A 19,622-nucleotide genomic window follows, 5' to 3' on the forward strand; every position below is an offset into this window, starting at 1 on the left:
CATGTGACAGCAGGTATGGAGGTCAGACATGTGACAGCAGGCATGGAGGTCAGACATGTGACAGCAGGTATGGAGGTCAGGCATGGAGGTCAGACCTGGGGCAGTTGGCAGCCACATGGCAGGAACTTTTGAGGATGAGTAAGGAAGGCCAAAGTACAAGGGATTGGATTTAGGCTCTGACAGCATCAGAAAGAGACAGACCCTAAGGAGGAACAGAGAGAGAGGTCTTTGCAAGTCAGAATTCTGAACAGTGGGCAAACCCTACTGAACCCCATGGCAGCTTCTAGGGACTGCACCAGGGACAGAAGTGATCTCACAGTGAACCATGCCCTTGACCTGCTCAACTGGATTAACTTTGAAGGAAGGAGACTAAGGCATGTCTCCACCTAGAGGAGCGTGTGTCTGGTGCTCTCTGCTCATGTGAAGAGTTGAATGCATGGACTCACTGGGGCTCCTGAGCAGGTTGGCCTGGGCTGTGCTCCTGATACCTGTGCTGCTTCTGTGTGTTCACGTGAGTCCTTATGACTTCTCTGTGGACAGAGATGACACCATGGCCCACAGCTACCAGCTGGAGGGGTCTGTGTGTGAGCATGCTTTGTAGTACAGGGAGCTTTTGGTGATGTGTGGTGACCTCTTGTTATTTGCCCCTTATGACTGTGGGTATGGTTTTGCTTTTTTATTTTGAGGCAGGATCTGTCTCAGGTTGCCTGGACTGGCCTTGAGCCGTATAGCAGTACTCAAGTGAGTACTCAGATTGATCCTGGTGGCAGTCAGGGGGCGGTGGTGCGTTCCCCACTATCTGCCCCAATGTTCTGGGTTCCTGAATGAACCGAATGAAATACACACACACACACACACACACACACACACACACACACACACACCCTTTATATTTTGATATGCCTTAAACAGCTCAATGGCTGGGCCACTTCCTAACCTCCACATGGCTAATCCACCTCCCTCTGATAGTCCCGAGTCATCACTTAATAAAATCTATATTCCATCTGTGCTGCCCTGGACCCAGTTGGGCAGCCCTCTTGGGGCCACTCTGGCTCCTACATGGTGGCAATGCTCTCAGCCCCTCAACTTCTCAGGTGCAAATCTCCTTTGTCTTTCCTCAGTCCCTTGCCTGGGAATCCTAAACGTTCCACTTCTGTCTGCCCTGCCCAGCCATTGGCTGCGGGCAATTTTATTTAGCAATCAAAACCAACTAGGTGCAGGGTCCCTCGGTGTCTTGTGTGCAGACGTGCAGATTCTCATGCAATTTTGGGAACCCAAATTACCACAATACAAGCAGCATTAGATTAAACCCACTGCACTGAACTTATGATGCTCTTCCATTCCCCTGTACACCCTCTGGCATAGCTCTACCACCAGGCATGTTTCCTGTCTACCCTCCTTATCTGTACCTATGTTCTGATTCTTCCCAGGGGAGATACTGAAGAAGCTGAGGAAGCTTCTAATGGTCTCCTTTCTCCTTCCTCTTCCCCCTTCCTCCCCTTATTTCAGAAGCATATAGGGGCCACATAGTGGGCATTTGAGGCAGACTCTCTGGTGTTTTCTTAAGTTTGGGAACTGGCATGTCAGAGTGACAGGACTCTGGCTAGAGTTCCATAGTGACAATGAGGGTAGAGTGTGGTGCCCACTGAGAGCTATTGGCTTTGGCCTGTCCCTGACCCCAGCCCCCAGGGAGCCATGAGCCAGGAAACCTTGCTGGTGTTGCTTGGGAGTGGGTTCTCCCATCTCATCTCTCACTCTACCCTGCTGTGCTTGGGGGCTTTTGTTCCAGGAAGACCCAAGAATCCATCTGGCCTGTTTCTCCAATGATGGGTTTTGCCTGTTCATGTACCCATCATGCAGCCACCTCAGCACTGCCTACATCATTCTGGGCCCCATGAGAAGCAGATGGGTAGACTGTGTTGGTCACTTCATTATGCCTGCATGGACGGCAAGCCACAGCCCAGAGCTGGGTCTCCTTGGGTTCCTCAGGTTTCAGGAGGTCTAAGATATGCTTGTGGTTAGTATCAAAAGGAAGCTGATTTTTATTATAAAATCTCTCTGTTCCATCCCATTTATTGCCTGAATGTGCTGTGGAATTAGCATTCTGGCCAAGCCTGGTAGCACAGACCTACAATCCAAACTATTTGGTGGTTAAGGCAGGAAGATTCCAAGTTCAAAGCCTGCCTGAGCTCCAGGTAAGTTCAAGGCCATCTCTGGTAATTTAGTAAGACCCGTCTGAAGTACAAAATAAAGAGACTGGGATATAACGTAGTGGGGAGTGTGTGTGGTGCCTAGATGGTGCCCTCAGCACTAAGAAAGAAAGAGTGGCTTACGGGCACTGCCGTGAGCCCCAGCGGAGGTCTGGCATCACTTCGGACAGATAGCAGAACAGGTAAACTTTACATAGACCTTGACCATGACTCTCCACCACCTCTATAGTTGGTGCAGAGCCTGGCCTGGTCACTAGCCTGGCTCCCCTAAGGGTTCCCAAGGTCACACACTTTCTTCCAAGTAGCCTCTCCAGTCTTCAGGAAGACACATAAATATCTCCTGGCTTCCTGATCCTGATAATGCCACAGAATTAGAAGGAAAAAAAAAGCCTCTAAGCCAACAGGACTTACCTGCCTGTGAGCACTTACATTCCCTGTCTGGAAGGTTCCCAGAAAACCATCGTCCCTGAGGGACACTTACTGTCAGGAAAACACCTGGTGCCACCTCCTCCTTGAGGAAGTGCTCTGCTCTGTAATGGCAGCTTAATGCCTGCCTTTGTCTTCTCCTTTCCTCCCCTCTGGTTTGCCCTTGGTGTCTGTTTTGTGGGACTAACACATTGAGAGGCTCTTCTGAGGCAGGCTCTCTGGGGATGCTGCCTTTAAGATGGTAGTTCCAATGCACTGGTACCTGGTATCCTTACAGCCCATAAGCCCTTCCTCAGTTAGGCCTGAACAACTGTCCCTAGCCTCAGGTGCTGGGGGAAGATTCAAGGAAAAGCAGTGGCTGAGAGCTGCTCCTCCATCAGCTCTCAGTTCTGGTTGTGTCTGTCTGCACTGCACATCTATGCCACTGGGGTGAGGAGCAGGGCACATGGCTTCAGAGCCCTGGCTCTGTCTTGGCCCATCCCACATGTTCTAGTGACTCTGAAGGCAAAATCTCTCCCATCTGACTCTCTGCAACTTAGTAAGCTGCAAGAGGCCCAGAAGAAGCTGGAGAAAGAATATTTACCTTAATAATATGATAGATAAACAGATTATCCTACATGTGTATCAATGGAAATACCATCATTATAGAATACTGCAGAAATGCTTAAAATAGGTAGTTCAGCCTCATCTGAATTTGCTGTCATCTTCTAGTTGTATTTTGTTCTAACAGTATTGACACACAGACATTCTTACACTTAGGGACCATACTGGCCACGTGTATTCCCTTATTGCTTTTGAAAAAGACCAAGCTTTTATGTATGCTATTAAACTTTTATCAAAGTACACTTTGAGTAGCTACCACACTTTTATTTAGGTTTTAACCGGTAGTACTGTATTTCACAATGCATCCTAAGAGGTTGGAAATGTAGCTCACTTGACAGAGTGCTTGCAGAACATGCATAAGGTCCTAGCTTCTGTTGCCAGTACTGCATACATCAGCGCTGGAAAGGCAGAGTCAGGAGGATCAAAAGTTCAAGGTCACCCTCATCTACATAGAGAGCTCAAGGCCAGCCTGGGCTACATGCGAACCTATCTCAAAACACCACCACCACAAAATGGGTGTAATGATGAACAGCAGTGGCCCAGTTCTACCCCAGCTCCCACAGGGCATGCTTGTCGTCAATACCTTGAGTTTCACACCTGCAGGTTTTGGATGCAAAAGCAGGCACAGGTACTAGGTAGGTCTCACCTCTCCATGCTGGTGCCCTAGTTGAGTTAGGCTTGCATCTGAACCAGATCTGTCTTACAGATCTTTGCATAATGTAGAGAAAGTCAACTCATTCTCGAGAAGCACCTCAGAAGATAGTTCATTCCATCTTATGGAAAGCTGAGGCTCTCACAAGCTCACTCTCCACCTGTTGACAGTGACAGCTCCTGTCAACTGCTTACTACCTAGGATAGTGCATGCTTGCGCTCTCTCTCTCTCTCTCTCTCTCTCTCTCTCTCTCTCTCTCTCTCTCTCTCTCTCTCTCCCCCTTTCTCTCGCTCTCTTGCTGATTCACTCTTGCTCTCTTTAAAAGTTGTTTTAAGATGCCTCCTTACACGGTCTTTTTTCTGTAGCTAACATAGTTAAAATAGTTGAATAGTTTGTATATATTTTAATTTTTATAACCAAGAACACCTGAGATTTGATTTTGGTTTATACTGGGGATAGAATCCAGGGCCTTCTCCATGCTGGCAAATGCTCTACCACTGAGCTACCACCTGCTGCCTGAGGAATGATCTTTGGCAAACATTTTAGATGGCGTGGGCTTGTTGCTTTTAGGTCAGTTTTGGCAAAAGGTTCCCTCTTGAAGGATGGCATTTTTTTTAGGGATCTTGGTACTTACAGCCTTCTGAATGTGTTATATCAGCTCTTTCCAGCCACCTACAGAAAGTGATAGTCACAAAACCAGCAATGTGACATAAGAGCCCAGTCCAGTGAGACCTTGGGCGAGTGAGGAACTTGGTGCTGCCTCGTAAGAGCGGAGTCTGCCCAGTGACAAGGCAGATGTCTGTCTGCTTCCTGAATCTTCTGTACACAGAGCTCTCAGCTAACTTCCCATCTCAGTCCAATGGTGGGTGTGGGGTGGGGTGGGGTGGGAGATCACTGGAGTTCACGTGCTGTCAATATCTCCTGGCCCTCACACTTGCCTCATGGTGTATGGCTAGGACCCAAGCAGTGTTGGTAAGGGCCATCATGACACTGTGTGATTTCTGTCACCAAACATATTTTAACACAGCTCTTGTCAGTCAGGAGACTCCATCTTCTTTCTGCCTGTAGTTGCACATACATTATAGGGCAAAAAACAGCCAATTTTGAGAGGACAGTAGTCTTATTTGCTCACATACTGGGTGTGACATTAGTGATACTCCTCATGATGACAATAGATACTTTTTTTAATTGCACAGATGATATCTTATGTCACCAGTCCTAATTAGTTCTTTATAGCTCCAAATTACATACTTTTATATGTCTGTGATTATCTCCATAGGATTAACAGTGCTTTTTCTGTAAAGATAACTGAGATCGTGTGTGACAGCATGTTCTTCTGGCTGCACTATCATCCCCAGCCAGCCCTCCGTGAAATCTTATTGTCTTTTAGTAGTTGCTTTCCCCCTCACTCTGAGCGGAAGTATTGAGGACAGGAGAAGTTTTTGGTGAATATGCAAACTGGTAACCCATGCATTTCCCTTACCTTCCTTTTCCCGACTGCAGGTGCCTGGAGATTTGAGCCAAACATCTGAAGACCAGAGTTTGTCGGATTTTGAAATGTAAGTCCATGCATATATTCTTGAGGGGCCTTTAGAGTGACCCCTGTTGCTGGCCCACATCCTGAGGTCTACAAGGGAAGGCAGAAAGGCCTATGAGGTCCGCACAGGATCCATTTGGTTATAGAGCTGGGAAAGTTTTCTGAGGTCCAGGCTGTCTGATGTGCTTTATTCTCTCTTGGGCCTTACAATCATTTCAGTTTTGACCTAACATTTAAAACTGGGAAGGCGTTACATAGAGTTTTCACTTTTTACTCTCGCATGGCCACAGTCAGCTGAGCAGGCCAGAGGGTCCTTTTGCACAGGGTGCACACTCCACTCTTCACCTTGGTACAGCCTCATGTTCCCTGCTGCTGTTCAACCCACCCACATCTGTGTCTGTGTCTGTGTCTGTGTCTGCACTGCTCTGGTTTTGTCTGGCCCCGATTCTATGTGAATGCTCTACTGGGAACCCCAGAGGGAGCAGTTGTAGTCAGTCTTCAGACACTTTCTGTTTGGTGATCCATAGGTTCCTCAGGCCCATCAGGAACATGGGCCCAGCACCAGGAAGGTCTTCCTCCTTGTCTTCACCTAGTTGTGGTCAGTGGATGCATGTCCAGGCTCGCTAGTTTCAGACCCAGGAATTCAAGACCCACTAGTCACAGTGAGCCTTTGTCCCAACAACAGAAGTCCTGCCTCCCTAGGTGAAGGGTCATTTCAAAAGGCCATTTAGAGCATGGGGAGGCAGAACATTGAAAAGAACCTTTTGTTTATAGCCAGGAGATCTCTGTGGAAATCTTTGTCACTGGATTTACAACATTGTGATCTCAGATAAGCCCCTCCCTCTGAGTCTTAGTGACCCCTTTCATAGGGTGAAAGTCCTGGGACCAACTTTGTGGAATACGTTAGCAGCTGGAGTGAGACTGTGGTCAGCACAGGACACTAAGGGCCCCATTTGCCATAGAGGTGGATATGGTAGAGGAGAAAATGGGTGGTGGGGGGGAGGGTGGGAGAATGATCAAAGTCAAAACTGACCTTCCAGTATAAATGCCCCAACCACAGTTGGAAACAAAGCCAGTTCTATGGCATTTGGGGTTGCATATACCATTTCCAGTAATAGAGCAGCTAGAAAGATCAGTAAGGTAACTAAACCTGAGCAATATTATAACACAGTTAAGCATAGCATAAATAGTTATAGATATAGAGATAGAAAATTATATAGATAGATATAGATAAGTGTATAGATATAGCTACATATCAGATGGAGCACTTCTCCAAATAGAATACACACTTGTGTTAGTCTGTTCTTGTTACTGTAACAGTATTTAAGGCAATTGGCTTATGGAGTAAAGAGACCTGTTTTGTAGGTTTCAGTCAATAGTAAGGTAGATCTCTGGCTCTTGGGCCTGTGCAGAGACAGGAAGTAATGGCTCACAGCAAGCTGCCTGCCTCATGGTGCTGGGAAGCAAAGAGAATTAGGGAAAGACTGTGACCCCATAATTCTCTTCCACTCTGCCTTACTTGCTAAAGGCCCTGTGACCGCCTATCAGGGCCAAGCCTTTAACACATGGGCCTTTGTGGATCCTATGATTCCAAGCTAGAAAAGATGTCTTCCCAAATTCACATGAGACAATCTCCAGGTTAGACCATGCCTCAATAATATTTTAAAACTGAAATCATACTATTTCCTTTGGCCATGTAGAATAATTTGTGTAATTTGCACCCTTTCACAGTGAATAAGATACTCTGTGAAGGAGAGAGCTATGTCTGTTTTCTCAGCTCCTGAGTCTCTTAGACTTTACATTGTATGTGCTATGTAGAAGGTCCTAGCTGGACACTTGTTCTGTGAACATATGAGTGATAGACAGGAGGAAGACTAGAGAACCAGCAGAGATGATGTGCAGGAGAGTCACAAAGACAGTAGTTTCTAACAGTGCAGTAAATGGTCTGGAATTAGAACACGTGACCCAGTATAGGGTCACCTGCTTTGGCCATGCAGGATCCCTGGCCTTAGCAGTGTGGGGAACGGAGCAGAACCAGGGCGTCGTTATTCTATACTCCTGTCTGGGTTTGGGACCTTTTTCTGTGGAGTACCACTGGATACACGACCAATTTGATGGCTCAGAATTGTTGATTGTGCTTTCAATCCTGAACACATCACTGAGGTTACCTGACAGTTACTGCGAGGGTTATTTTGTGTGTGCGTGTGTGTGTGTGTGTGTGTGTGTGTGTGTGTGTGTGTGTATGTGTATGTGCGTGCGTGCGTGTGTGTGTACATGCGTGAAGATAGAGTGCTTTTCACTCTGGAAACTGTGAGAACATGAAGGTTGTGGAGTCTTCCACAAACCACTGACCTATTCTACAAGCCCAGGAAGCTGACAAGCCCTGAGCAGGTGTGCTCAGGGAAGGCTCCTCTCCCTGGAGAGCCATAGCCCCTGCTTTCAGGTTAATGGAGCTGTGGCAGATTGGGCACTGTGTACCCTAAGTCGTACCATAAGGCAGAACTGTCATATAACCAAACTGCCCTCAAATGCATCTTAAATAGTTCTCATGGGCATGGAATGATTTAGTGTACATAAACATGGAGCTGTGCAGTTAATGTCCTCAGGAAATGATTTTGCACTTGAAGTTTCCTGTTCTGATGGTGCTGCAGATGGAGCCCAGGCACTGACTTATGCTGGGCAAGTGCTCTGTCACTGACCCGTGCCTCCATGTAGTGCAGCTTGTCCTAGTGACCATCTCTGTTGCCATGATAAACACCACGACCAAAAGCAGCCTGGGGAGAAAAGGCTTATTGGCTTATGTGTTACTGTCCATCATCCAGGGAACTCAGGCAGCAGCTTGAAGCAGAAACCACAGAGGAAGGAGCAATGCTTGCTAGCTTGCTTCCTCTCTCTCGTTCTCTACCTCCCTGATATAACCCAGACTCACTACCCAGGAATGATGTCTGTAGCAGACTGGTCCTCTTGCTTCAGTTAGCAATTAAGAACATGCCTCATAGACATGCTCACAGGCCAGACCAATGGAAACAGTTTCTCAATTGTGTCAAGTTGAACACTGAATTAAAGTATGAATGCATTATATACAGTGTTTTGGAGAAGTCTAAAGAGGGTATTTGTACCTGGCATCTGAGTTTTTCTAATTTATTATTTTACATTGTCTCTCCCCCAATCCCAAGTCACTTTCAAAACCACAGGTATTGCTTTTGTGACCTACTGTGTAGAATTGGAGATCAAGGTCAGAAACCAGGTAGTGTAGAGGCAGGTGGTTCCATCGGGTGCTCCAGAAACTGGGTGTTAGTGCAGAGGCCCTCCCGTGGCTCCCTGCTGCTGCTCCTTTATCAGATGTAGCTGAGTTTCAGCTGTATCCTAGGTCAAGGTCACTTAGCTGGTAAGACCTGAAGATCAAACATTTTATTCTTGAGAATACACTACATATATAAGTTTATTTGTGTGTATATATATATATATATATATATATATATAATATATGTGTGTGTTCTTTATATATATATATCTCATATTCATATACTATATATAATATCCATACATATATCCATATATATCCATATATATATCCATATATATGTGTGTGTGTTCTTTTTATATATATATATCTCATATTCATATAATATAATATCCATACATATATCCATATATATATATATATATATCCATATATGTATGTGTGTGTGTGTGTGTGTGTGTGTGTGTGTGTATTCATCCTTTCTGGTATATATTTCTCCTGGTATATTTTCCTTTCTTTAGATCATTCTTTTCTATATGTTTCTCTAGAAATTATCTTGAATCTTGGATAATATATGTTTGTTGTATAAGTGTCTTATTTGAAATGCCTTTTATTGGAGAAAATAGTCCCTTGGCCTGCTTTTGTTTTTTTTGTTTTTGTTTGTATTTTGTTTTTTGGGTTGTTTTTTTTTTTTTTTTTTTTGGTTTTTTTTTTTTTTTTTTTTTTTGTAAATAAAAATGGCCCCTCTCATCTCTTTATTCTGGTCAGATCAAATCGGGCACTGATCAATGTCTGGATCCCTTCTGTGTTTCTCCGAGGCAAAGCAGCCAATGCGTTCCACGTGTATCAGGTAAGTGCCTGGGCTTTGTGTGGACATCATGGTTGTAGAGCCATGGTGCTTTGCGTGTTGGCACCATTTCCTGCCTAATGCTAGTGTTGCTATTGGTCTCTGTCTGTGGCTTGGTGGCTGTTTTCCAGCAGCACCGTACATTCAACCTTCTGCGTGGCTTCAGCCAAGGCCTGGGCCTTGTCATAGTCCTTCTTGGCTATCTGGTCTATGGCTGAATCTTGGGGTTAGGGGAAGGGTTTTGATTTTCATGGCTGGCCCAATCTGGCTCCTTGTACCCATTGCTGGTACCTGGGTTGGCACTGATCTAACTCAACCATGTGTCTGAGAGTGGGCAGATGGGACATGATGCCCCAAATGAAACAAGACTATGCTTTTGTTGTTGTTTTAAGGATATTGGTATATAGCCTAGGCTGTCCTTGAACTTGCAAGTGTGTGGATGACAGGCATGTGCTACCATGCCCAGTTAGGTAACCCATTGCAAAAGAAAAGAGCCCTAGATGCTTGATAAGCAAAGAGTGCAGATGTCTCCACTCAGTGCCTCACAGTGTCTAAGCTCTGTTCACATGACTGCTTTAGGGTTTAGCTCTGCAGGCTCAGTGCAATTTGGATCTGGTCTGCAGCCAGATTTGGGGGGGATTTTTATGTTTGTGTTTTTAGTTCTGTATATAACATGGGTATTTGCCTTTGTCTTACAGTGCTTCTGGTTGGTGTTTACAAACATTTTAGAAAGCTTGTGTAGTGTTTTCCATGGCACTGATAATGGATAGAAGTACTTATTTAAATAATGGTACCACAGGGCATTGCTTATAAGATTTTAAATGTATATTATTTAGATTCAAGATAACTTCTAGAGAAACATATAGAAAAGAATGATTAAAAAAGAGAAAAACATACCAGGGTAGAATAAAGTATAAACTCAAAGGTTTTAAAAGAAAAGAAGCAGAAACTGTATTTATTCTGAAGTCCAACATGATCTTCCCCAGTTATTTGAGCTTCCAAAGGGCTGGCAGCCATTGTGAAATGGAAATGCAATTGACTATCCATTGCTAACAACAAGAAAAGTTGTTAATTCCTTACTGGAAGCTAAAAAAGAAACCTCCACATGGGGTTTTACCAGTGAGGAAGGCTGGAACAGACCGTCTTCCACTACATCCTGTGGCAGTTGTCAAGGGACATTTTTTCAGGCAGTTGGGGGCATAACTACACACGGCCCCATGCCTGTGAGGAGCCCTGTGCAGCTTCTGTCCCCCACCACAGCCACTAGGCACACACAGTGGTTTAGATTGAAGTTATTTAAAGCCAAATAGATTGAGCACATCTGCTCCTTGGTCACACTAGTCGTGTGGCGCTTACTAGCTGTGCCAGTGGCGGCCATGTTGTTGCAGAAGCTTCAATGGGGCCATGCAGGTTGAGAACTGTGCCTCCCAGGGAGGGGACAGCAGGGTCTCATGCACACTAGAAGTTTAGAAGAGAGCACCTGGAATTCGGATGGCAGAGCTTTGGGGAGAGCATCTCTCAAATAGTGCTTCTGCAAGGCCCCTGGGTTGAGAACCACTGTTGCACTGCTTCCAATATGGGTGCAACTCTCTGACATTACAGTATGATATTGTTATCTACAACATGTTGGGCCACCGTCATCACTGTTTTGGAACGCATGTGGCCTGTGAGCTGTAGGCTAGAGAGATGCCTGTCTAGTCTCTGGAGGACAGCTTTGTACCTTCCTGTCTCCAAATTACATAACACAGGAGGCTCGTGATTGACACTTCATCCGACAACAGGTGTCATCCTTTTCACTGTGTTTATTTTTACATTTGCCTCTCAGCTATGACACAGTTCTATTTTCCCATGTACCACGGTGAGATACAATTTCTTTAAAAATAAATTTTAAATAAATAGGAAATGAGTCAGCTTAAAGAATAATACTAAATTCACAGTAGTGAAAAGAGCATCAAGTCAAGGGTGATGCCAGGTAGGCTCAGTCAGTAATAAATAGTAATTACCAGCCACAGGTCCCCTGTTCCTACACTGATTTGCATGCTGTGGGAACTGGCTCCTTCAGTGCTCATAGCAACCTAGTGAGGTAAGACACTTTTTTTCCCTATCTCACATTGAGAGAACAGAGACACAGGGAAGCACGTGCTTTAGGAATGTGGCTTTGTAGCTCAAACGGCCACCCCTGCCAGATATTTAGAGATCTGGTTTTACTATCTTAGCTTCTTTCCTGGTGCTGTGATCAAATACCCTTGGAAAAAAAGCAACTTAGGAGAAAGTATTTGTTTTGGTTTACAGTTGCAGGGGCACATAGTCTATCAAGTCAGGGGAGATATGGTGGCCACGGCGTGGGGCGGCTGGTCATGGTGTGCACGCAGGTTACAGAGGTGTGTTGCTGTGCTTTAAAGCTTCAAGGTCCACCTTCAGTGACCCACTTCCTCCACCCAGACTCTCCCTCCTAAAGCTTCCACAGCCTTCCTCCACAGCAAACATTCTGGAGCAACTGTTCTATGTGAGCCTACAGTTTGCATTCAGATCACAACTCCAACTGTGGGTAGGATCTAGCTTTTTGGAAACTCCTAGAAAAACATCTGTGACAGCTGCCTTTATTCCAAAGGGAGGGGCCCAGCTCTGATTTTCTGTAAACATAGTCACCTGCATCCCTGAGGTGATGGGATGGGTCCAGACAGCTGGGTCTCTGCAGTGTGCCCTGCACACACATGCATGCATACACACTCATGTACTCTCTTCCAGCCTGCTAGGCACAAAAGCCAGACAGAAGCCATTGTTTCAGGAAGTTGTGTTGGCTGCCTTCCAGTGACCACTCCTGCCATAGCAGGACATTTTGTTGGTGGAATGTCAGGTGCCCAAAGCCTGCCTTGTAGGATGGCTCAGAGGTGGGATTCTCCAATGCCAGAGACTTGAAGACAGTTTACCCACATCATAGATACTCACCTCAGCCCCTGCACTCATGCTAATGCCAAAGAGGGCTCTAGCAGGACCAACCAGTCCTGAGGAGTATGGTGAAAGACTCCTGCTCCTCTGAAGTAAGAAGTGCCATTTTGGCAATTTTCAGAATGAGAATGACACTGGCTTCAAGTGTGTTCCCAGTTTAACACTTTTTATCCTGAGGATTTCTTACACTTTGGAGCTCACTGATGTCTGGCTGCCAATAGGCTGTAGCCAGCAATGAAGTGCTGACACAGCGATGAGTGGGAACAAATCCACAGGAAGCCACCTCAGTGCACAGTGGTCTCTTGTCCTTCCTCCCTCTCATTTTTAGTACATGGTTGTGTTTGTGGTTTGATTTCACGTCACTTTCACACAGTGTAATTAAGTTTGCTATTGATCAATAAACTTCTAGCTTATGCCTCTGCAAATGTTTAATTTGATTCTCCAGATAACCCACCTTCCAAACAAGTTGGAGATCGGTGCTATTGGCCAAGTGAGAATGTTTAGAGAGTAATCTTGGCCCTTAAAACAACCTACCATCCCCCTCCTCCTTTGGCAAATGTTACAGCTACTCAGTTGATATGCACATCATCAGCACATATGTTCCCAGCCCGTGAGTCCCTCCCTTTAGAAGTACCTTTTCTCTAAGTACACCTGGCATCTGTCATGAGATTAATTTCAGCCTTTGAATCTACTCACCAGAAGTGTGACCCAATTAGGTTTTCTTTGTACAATGTTCAGTCAAGCCCCTTCTAGAATAGCTGTCTTTCCTAGAGGTCACAGGGTGTTGTCATGGCTGAGAGGAAAGGTGGCCCCCTAGAAAGAGTCACTCAATATTTGAGCTCCCCACTGCTATCACAGTCCTGCCAAAGAAATATGTGTAGCCAGAGTAGTTAAATGTTTATCCAGCTGAGCATGTGTGTGTGTGGAGGATGCTGGGAAATTTTATTTTTCCCTTATAAATAATAGATCACAGGCACTCAGTAGGGGCGTAGGTGGTTTGGAGGGCTGATGTTTTTATATTCCAGGCCTTGGGTCTCTTGGCTCCTCTTTCATCCTCTTTCCTAAGATGGTGTGCTATGTGCCTCAAGTCTCTTTTATCTCAGGCTCTATCTTTGTGTGGCTCTGCAGAGAGAGGGCATCTGCTAAGAAAGAAAGATAGCAGGGCTGCATTCGGAAATGGGGACTGCAGTGTAGAAGTATAGGCTGCAAGGGCCCGCAGCCTTAGCAGCCTTAGAACATGACATTCCCCATTTGGGGAAAAGCACCAATCAGTTCCAAGGCTGAAGCTGCTCCCTCCCACTCGTACCTGCTTCCACCTGCTGCATCTACTGTGAGCGTGGGTTGCCTGGAGAGCCTAATGTGGCCTTGCCGTGTGGTGACTGTGATTTCTCGAGCTAGTACTGGCTAACTTCTCATGGCTATGGGCCATGAGAAATCCCAGTGCAGTTTCCTTTTCTGGAACATTCCCCCCCCACAGCACTAAGTGTCTGAGGATTGCCGCCCGTAGCCCCAGCTGCTCTTAGAGCACTCAAACCTCTTGGGGATTCTCTCTTGGCTTCAGGTGTCACTGTGATTCTCTCCTGGTTTTGTCTTTACAAATAGGAGGGATTTTTTTTTTATCCTTTCTTTGTATAATTTATTTGTCCCTAAGCTAGTGACCAAGGAATGCTATTTGCCATGTGCTGCTTAACTTGTGCAAGAGCTGGTAGTGAGCCAGACTCTGCACTAAGCTTTCTCTCGTGACCCTACATGTCATTGGAGGTGGCTGGAAGTGGCCCTAGTCTGCAGAAGGAGGGACGATGGCAGTGACAGGACATGGCCACACATGACAGCATGTGAAGGCTGAGCACATATGATCTTTGTGGACATGATCCTTTACAGTTTCATGTAACCACATGTCTTTGGGCATGATCTGACATTGAAAAACCTTGATTGGCATGCAGGCTGTCCTGCCCAGAGGACTGCAAGGAATGAGGCCCCCTTATTCCTGAGGGGCCTGGAGTCTGGAGGGTATGGTAGACACACAGGACCTACATTTGGGCAGCTGCAGGTGAAGGGTGGTGTCTTGGGGGGGGTTCTGAGGATCCCAGGGAACTTTGCAGGAGGTGAGAGTTGATGGTGTGCTTCCTTGATGGTCACTGTCATCTCATGCATGCTCCGACCTCAGGCCCATGTGCCAGATGAAGTGTGGTGAATCATGGGTTGAGGAACTTCCACTGGGTCAGGATCAGGATCTGACCTTGTTGGTCTCATTGTCCTTCCCGTGGCGCTCTCTACCCACATACCTACCTCGTGGGCAGATGCCATGAATTGGTTCAGATTATGCAATCTCGTGCCGACCACAGTCCTCCAAAGTCTCTGCCCACTCATTCATTTCCCCACCACTCACTGTCTGTCCTTGCTGTCATAGCAGCTAGTACTGGTGACATAATGTTCTCACAGTCTCAGAGGGCACAGCAGTGACTGGAGTGTGGACTTGCTGAGCCCCCAGGGCAACGGGAAATGAGTAAGGGAGGACTTCCTTGGCCATCAAGTGGTACAGTTTTCAACATATTCATGTTTAGGAAGATTTACTCACTGCTCCAATTCATATTTTAAAAGCTTAAGGACACACCCTGTAAGCAGCTACAGTTAGAAGTGGACACACATCATGGGTAGGTGTTAGATTTAACTCTTTTGCTTAGGGAAATCAAATGCAGTAGATTACATAAGATCAGATCCCCAGTAGCATGGAAGTGTCCTCTGCTGCCCCTGACTGCCTCTGCACCCACCCACAGCCTTCCCCCTGTAGAGCTGTTCTTGTAGATGTCAAGCCAGTGACCTGGCAGATAGGACATGGAGCTGACACAGCAGCTTGTTGTGGAGATCACTGTCTGCACCATTCCTTCTTCTGTGCCCTTGCTTGAGTGGTTACACTTTGGGGATTATTTGCTAAGTACATGGCTTGGGTTGGAAAGTTGGGCTTGGGCTTGGGCAAGGTACAACCGTGTAATTGTTAAATAATAGATATTAGGGGAATGTCTTCAGGAGAATCAAAAGCATAGCCGACCACTGGGGATATGGTGATGGGAGTGGGCATCAGGCCTTGTCACTGAGAGATCACAGGGTGAGGAGAAGTAATGACAGCTTTGCAAGCAGCATATCTGTTGAGGGGAAAGAGGCTGCAATGCAGGGACTTCAAGGGGGGGCACAAGGGCACCTGAGGAACGAGGAAGGAGTGGGGAGCAGAGCTGTATCCATTAACTTTTCTCACTGCTGTGACCACATGCCTGAGAGAGTCAACTTAAGGGAGGAAGGTTTCCTGGGTTCCTGGTTTAGATGGTGTCGTTCAGCATCGAAGGGAGAGCATGGCAGTCGAGGCAGCTGGAGCCTCTTAGTGTTTGATAGAGGGAGCTGGCAGTGCCCAGTCACATAGCTTTGGCAGGCAGGAAGTCTAGGGCTAGGACTAGAAGGTGTGCCAGTCTGTAACTTCTGAGTTGCACTCCTAGTGACACTCCAGCTATGCCTCCTGCCTGCAAAGGTTCCACATTCCCCCCCAACCCCAAACAGCACCTCTGAGTATTCAAATACCAACTCTGGTACATAATTGGTGCCCTGCTTGCTACAAACCTAAAAGGATCCCGGCTGCAGGGTAGCAGTCAGAGTTGCTGCCTCCTCGGTTCCCTAAATGTTCAAGCACATCGCCCAGGAGTCATTTTCCGTTTGCTGGGGCATGTCACTCCCAGCTGAAATGAAGCCTCATTAAGGTGACCTCCCTAAAAGCCAATTTAGTGTTGACAAGAATGTAGCCTGTAGTTGTGTCCAGTAGGCGTTAGTTTCAGACCCAGATGCAGCACTGTGGCATAGGTTAGAATGGGGCCCTGGAGTCACAGGAGGAGTGTGGTGGACCCAGCTAGCTCTGTCTCATCTTCCATTATTTACCCATACAGTACTTGGTCTTCTTCCCTCCTTCCTCTCTGCTCCCACCCACCCTTAGCCCCTGGCACAGAGAGAGAGAGAGAGAGAGAGAGAGAGAGAGAGAGAGAGAGAGAGAGAGAGAGAGAGAACGAACTTCTAACTCTTCCAGTACCCTGGACAGAGGCTTGCAGGCTAGGTGGCTTCTTGGTGCATCTCCCTCTCCCACTGTGACATATGCTTCCTTGACAGACCTCCTGGCAGCCTGAACTGAAAGGCACATGAGCACCTGCTTGAGAGTTGTTTTACATGCGTGCATTGCTGTGTGCGGGCGGGCAGGAAGATGGTTTCTTTTGGGATCACCTAGTTGCTCTTGTTAAAAATCATCTGTGTAATTTTAAAATACCTACACTTGTCCTTGTCCAGGCTTTAACCAGTGTCTGTCTGCTTGGTGATGCCCTCACTTTAAGGCAGAAGTACTTCTCAGTGCCATGTTTGGACAACTGCTGCAAACATGTTTCGGTTCCCTGGACTGACCAATAGAGGAGAGAGAGCAAAGGAGTCTCAAGCCACAACACGCACCAGACGGTTTCAGTTGCTGGGATTTTGTTGTTAATAGAAACTTGTTTTGCTGGTAGCGTGGGAAGGGGAGGAGTTGTCCTGTCTGGTTGTGGTCTTGGAGTCCAGTGGTTCAGGGCCTTTTCTCTGTGTTTGCTATCATTTCTATTCCTGAGACTTGGGGCCTCCTTACAGTCAGCTCAGAAGTCACCCTCCTGCCCAGGAGCAGTATTTAAAAAACCTGCCTAAGCTTATCTGATGTCTCCTTCATTAGACTGACGTTTGGGTTGGGGGGGGGTGGCAGTTGTTACTGCTGGCCAGGGAGAGTGAGAGGCCAGGGACAGACGCTGCTCCTAGTCCTCTGGCTGGAGGACAGCTCCCATAGCCAAGTAGCACCATCACAGTCCGTGCGCCTGCAGTCTGGGAGCAGGGCTGCAGAAGCAGCGTGAATACCCTTTAATTCATTGTCCTCCCTGCTGGAGGCTTCCCTTGGGAGATGGAATTTGGGACTAGGGTTGGCTAGAGGACCAGGAACCCTTTCAAACGATACTTACAAGTAGCCTAGTGGAGAAGCTCCAGGCAGCACGGTGAGTTTCACAGACTCAGTGTCATCGAGGCTCCTAGTTCCTGGGGAGCTGCTGAGGCCTGTTAGCTGTGCCACTGAACAGCCAGCCTGCAGTAGATCCTGATGTGCAGGTGAAGGCCAACATCCCCTCACCTCACTACACCAGTGGAAAGGCTCAATGTGGCCATGCTACCTTCAGGGTAAGTGTCTCCTATAGCCATCGAGACTAGAGAGTAAAGACCTGTTTCCACCCAGCTGAGAGCAGTTAAGGATGGCACCCAGAGCCTCTCAGCCTGTGCTGAGGTAGCCCAGCTACAGTGGGCACAGCCACTGTGTTTAGGTTTCTGGTCTAGCTTTTCCATGACTTAGATTCAGGCACTGAGTATGTATGCAATCACGTGGGCCAGGGCCTGCAGCCTCCAAGGAGGCCACTCAGATGGCCAATGTTCAGATTCATCTGTGTGCCAGCTCTTTCCCATTGACCCCAGTGCCCAGCACAGGCTGTGTTGCTACACACTTGTTAGATTGGTGGATGGATGAAGTGTTCTATCAAGAGCCTGGGTCTCTATTAACAGCATATCCTAGATTATACTTCTCCTATCCTTGTATGTCTGATGCACTGCCCCATCAGAGTTGGTCTTTTTATTAAATTCTTCATCCCCCAATCCCCTATCTGTCCCCTCTGGTGCCCACTCTTTCCACTGATTCATTCAGACTTTGTTGAATGCTTGTAGCAGGGCCTGCCCTGGCTGGAATGGCTTTCTTGTCCTGGGTGTTTTCCTGTCTAGTGTTAGCAGAGTGGTTTAGTTTCCATGGAGCCCAGCAAAGGGGGAGGCCTACAAATTAGCTGCTCTCAGCAGGCTTTCCCACGGTCATCTTTGCATACTGAAGGCACCAGACTCTTCACCTTAGATAGGTAGGCATGAGAGTTTAGGTCAAGCAGGAGGTTTTGTTTTTGTTTTGTTTTGTATTTTAAGATTTTTAAAATTTTTATATGAATACACTGTCACTCTCTTCAGACATACCAGAAGAGAACATCAGATCTCATTACAGATGGTTGTAAGCCACCATGTGGTTGCTGGGAATTGGACTCAGGTCCTCTGGAAGAGCAGTCAGTGTTCTTAACTGCTGAGCCATCTCTCCAGCCCCCAAAACAGGAGTTTTTATAACTGTCAGAATATAAAAGTTAGAGAAACACCTTCTGTTTTGTAGGCATGTACTGGGTCCTTTGGACACAACAGTGAATGTCCAAAATGCAGGACTCACAGTGTTGTCCTCTTTAACATCATGCTAAGTCTTCTCACAGTGGTTAGAAACTTCTAGAATAGTGTCTGCAGGGTCTTCTGCATGCGTGGAGTGGACCCAGTTAGTAGAGTTCTTGCAAGTATGTTCCTCCAAGGCATTCACAACTAGTGTAGTTGCTGTTTGAGTTACTCTGTACCCACAGGGTTGTCTGTGTAGACACATCATGGTATAATTGTCTTACGCTTATGACAAAAGTCTTTCTGGAGCTTAGTTGGTGATGAGGATGTTGGGAATAGGTGCGTTGAGTGCCTGAGTTCCACCCTGAGAATCCATCTGAAAATGCTGGTGTGTGATGTGTATCGTGATCCCAGTGCTAGGGAAGTGGAAACAGGTCCCTGGGGGCTTGCTGGGCAACAGCCTCGCCTACCTGATGAGTTCTGTGCCTGTGAGAGACTCTGCGTGGGAGGGGAGATGGGACATCAGCTGACCATTGGTTATCCTCTGTCCTCCATATGCACATGTACACATACACGTGCACATAAGCCTGTAAACACACAAATACACTTTCCTCTCCAGTCAAGAATTAAGAACCAGGGCTGCCCTGGCCTCAGGCAGATAAAATTCACATTAGGATTCAAGTAGCTGCCTGTCTCTTTCCTTGCTATATGGGCAAAATGGAGCCGGACTCTGAAGCTTCTGGAAAAGGTACCGTCATGCCGCAGCTTCTCACCTTTTGGTGCCTTCGCTGCTCAGCCCAATTGCCCATTGCTGTCTGTCTCTTGGCAGCCTGCAGGGGACAGTGTGTAGGGACTGTCTGTCTCTAAGGCAGCCTGCAGGGGGCAGTGTGTAGGGACTGTCTGTCTCTCGGCAGCCTGCAGGGGGCAGTGTGTAG

General features: G+C 46.9%; 1 protein-coding gene across 3 annotated transcripts in view; it reads left to right on the plus strand.

Moving 5' to 3' along the window:
• The window catches only part of Snx29 (sorting nexin 29), a 416,575-nt gene that overhangs the window by 318,194 nt on the left and 78,759 nt on the right, over nt 1-19,622 (plus strand). For all 3 annotated transcript variants that reach the window (XM_029544359.1, XM_021209353.2, XM_021209354.2), the window contains 2 exons: nt 5,395-5,450; nt 9,441-9,522. In XM_029544359.1, coding sequence (XP_029400219.1) covers nt 5,395-5,450; nt 9,441-9,522 — 138 coding nt within the window. The remainder of the gene's footprint in view (nt 1-5,394; nt 5,451-9,440; nt 9,523-19,622) is intronic.

The sequence above is a fragment of the Mus pahari genome, chromosome 12 (genome assembly GCF_900095145.1).
Source record: "Mus pahari chromosome 12, PAHARI_EIJ_v1.1, whole genome shotgun sequence".
Taxonomy (NCBI): Eukaryota; Metazoa; Chordata; class Mammalia; order Rodentia; family Muridae; genus Mus; species Mus pahari.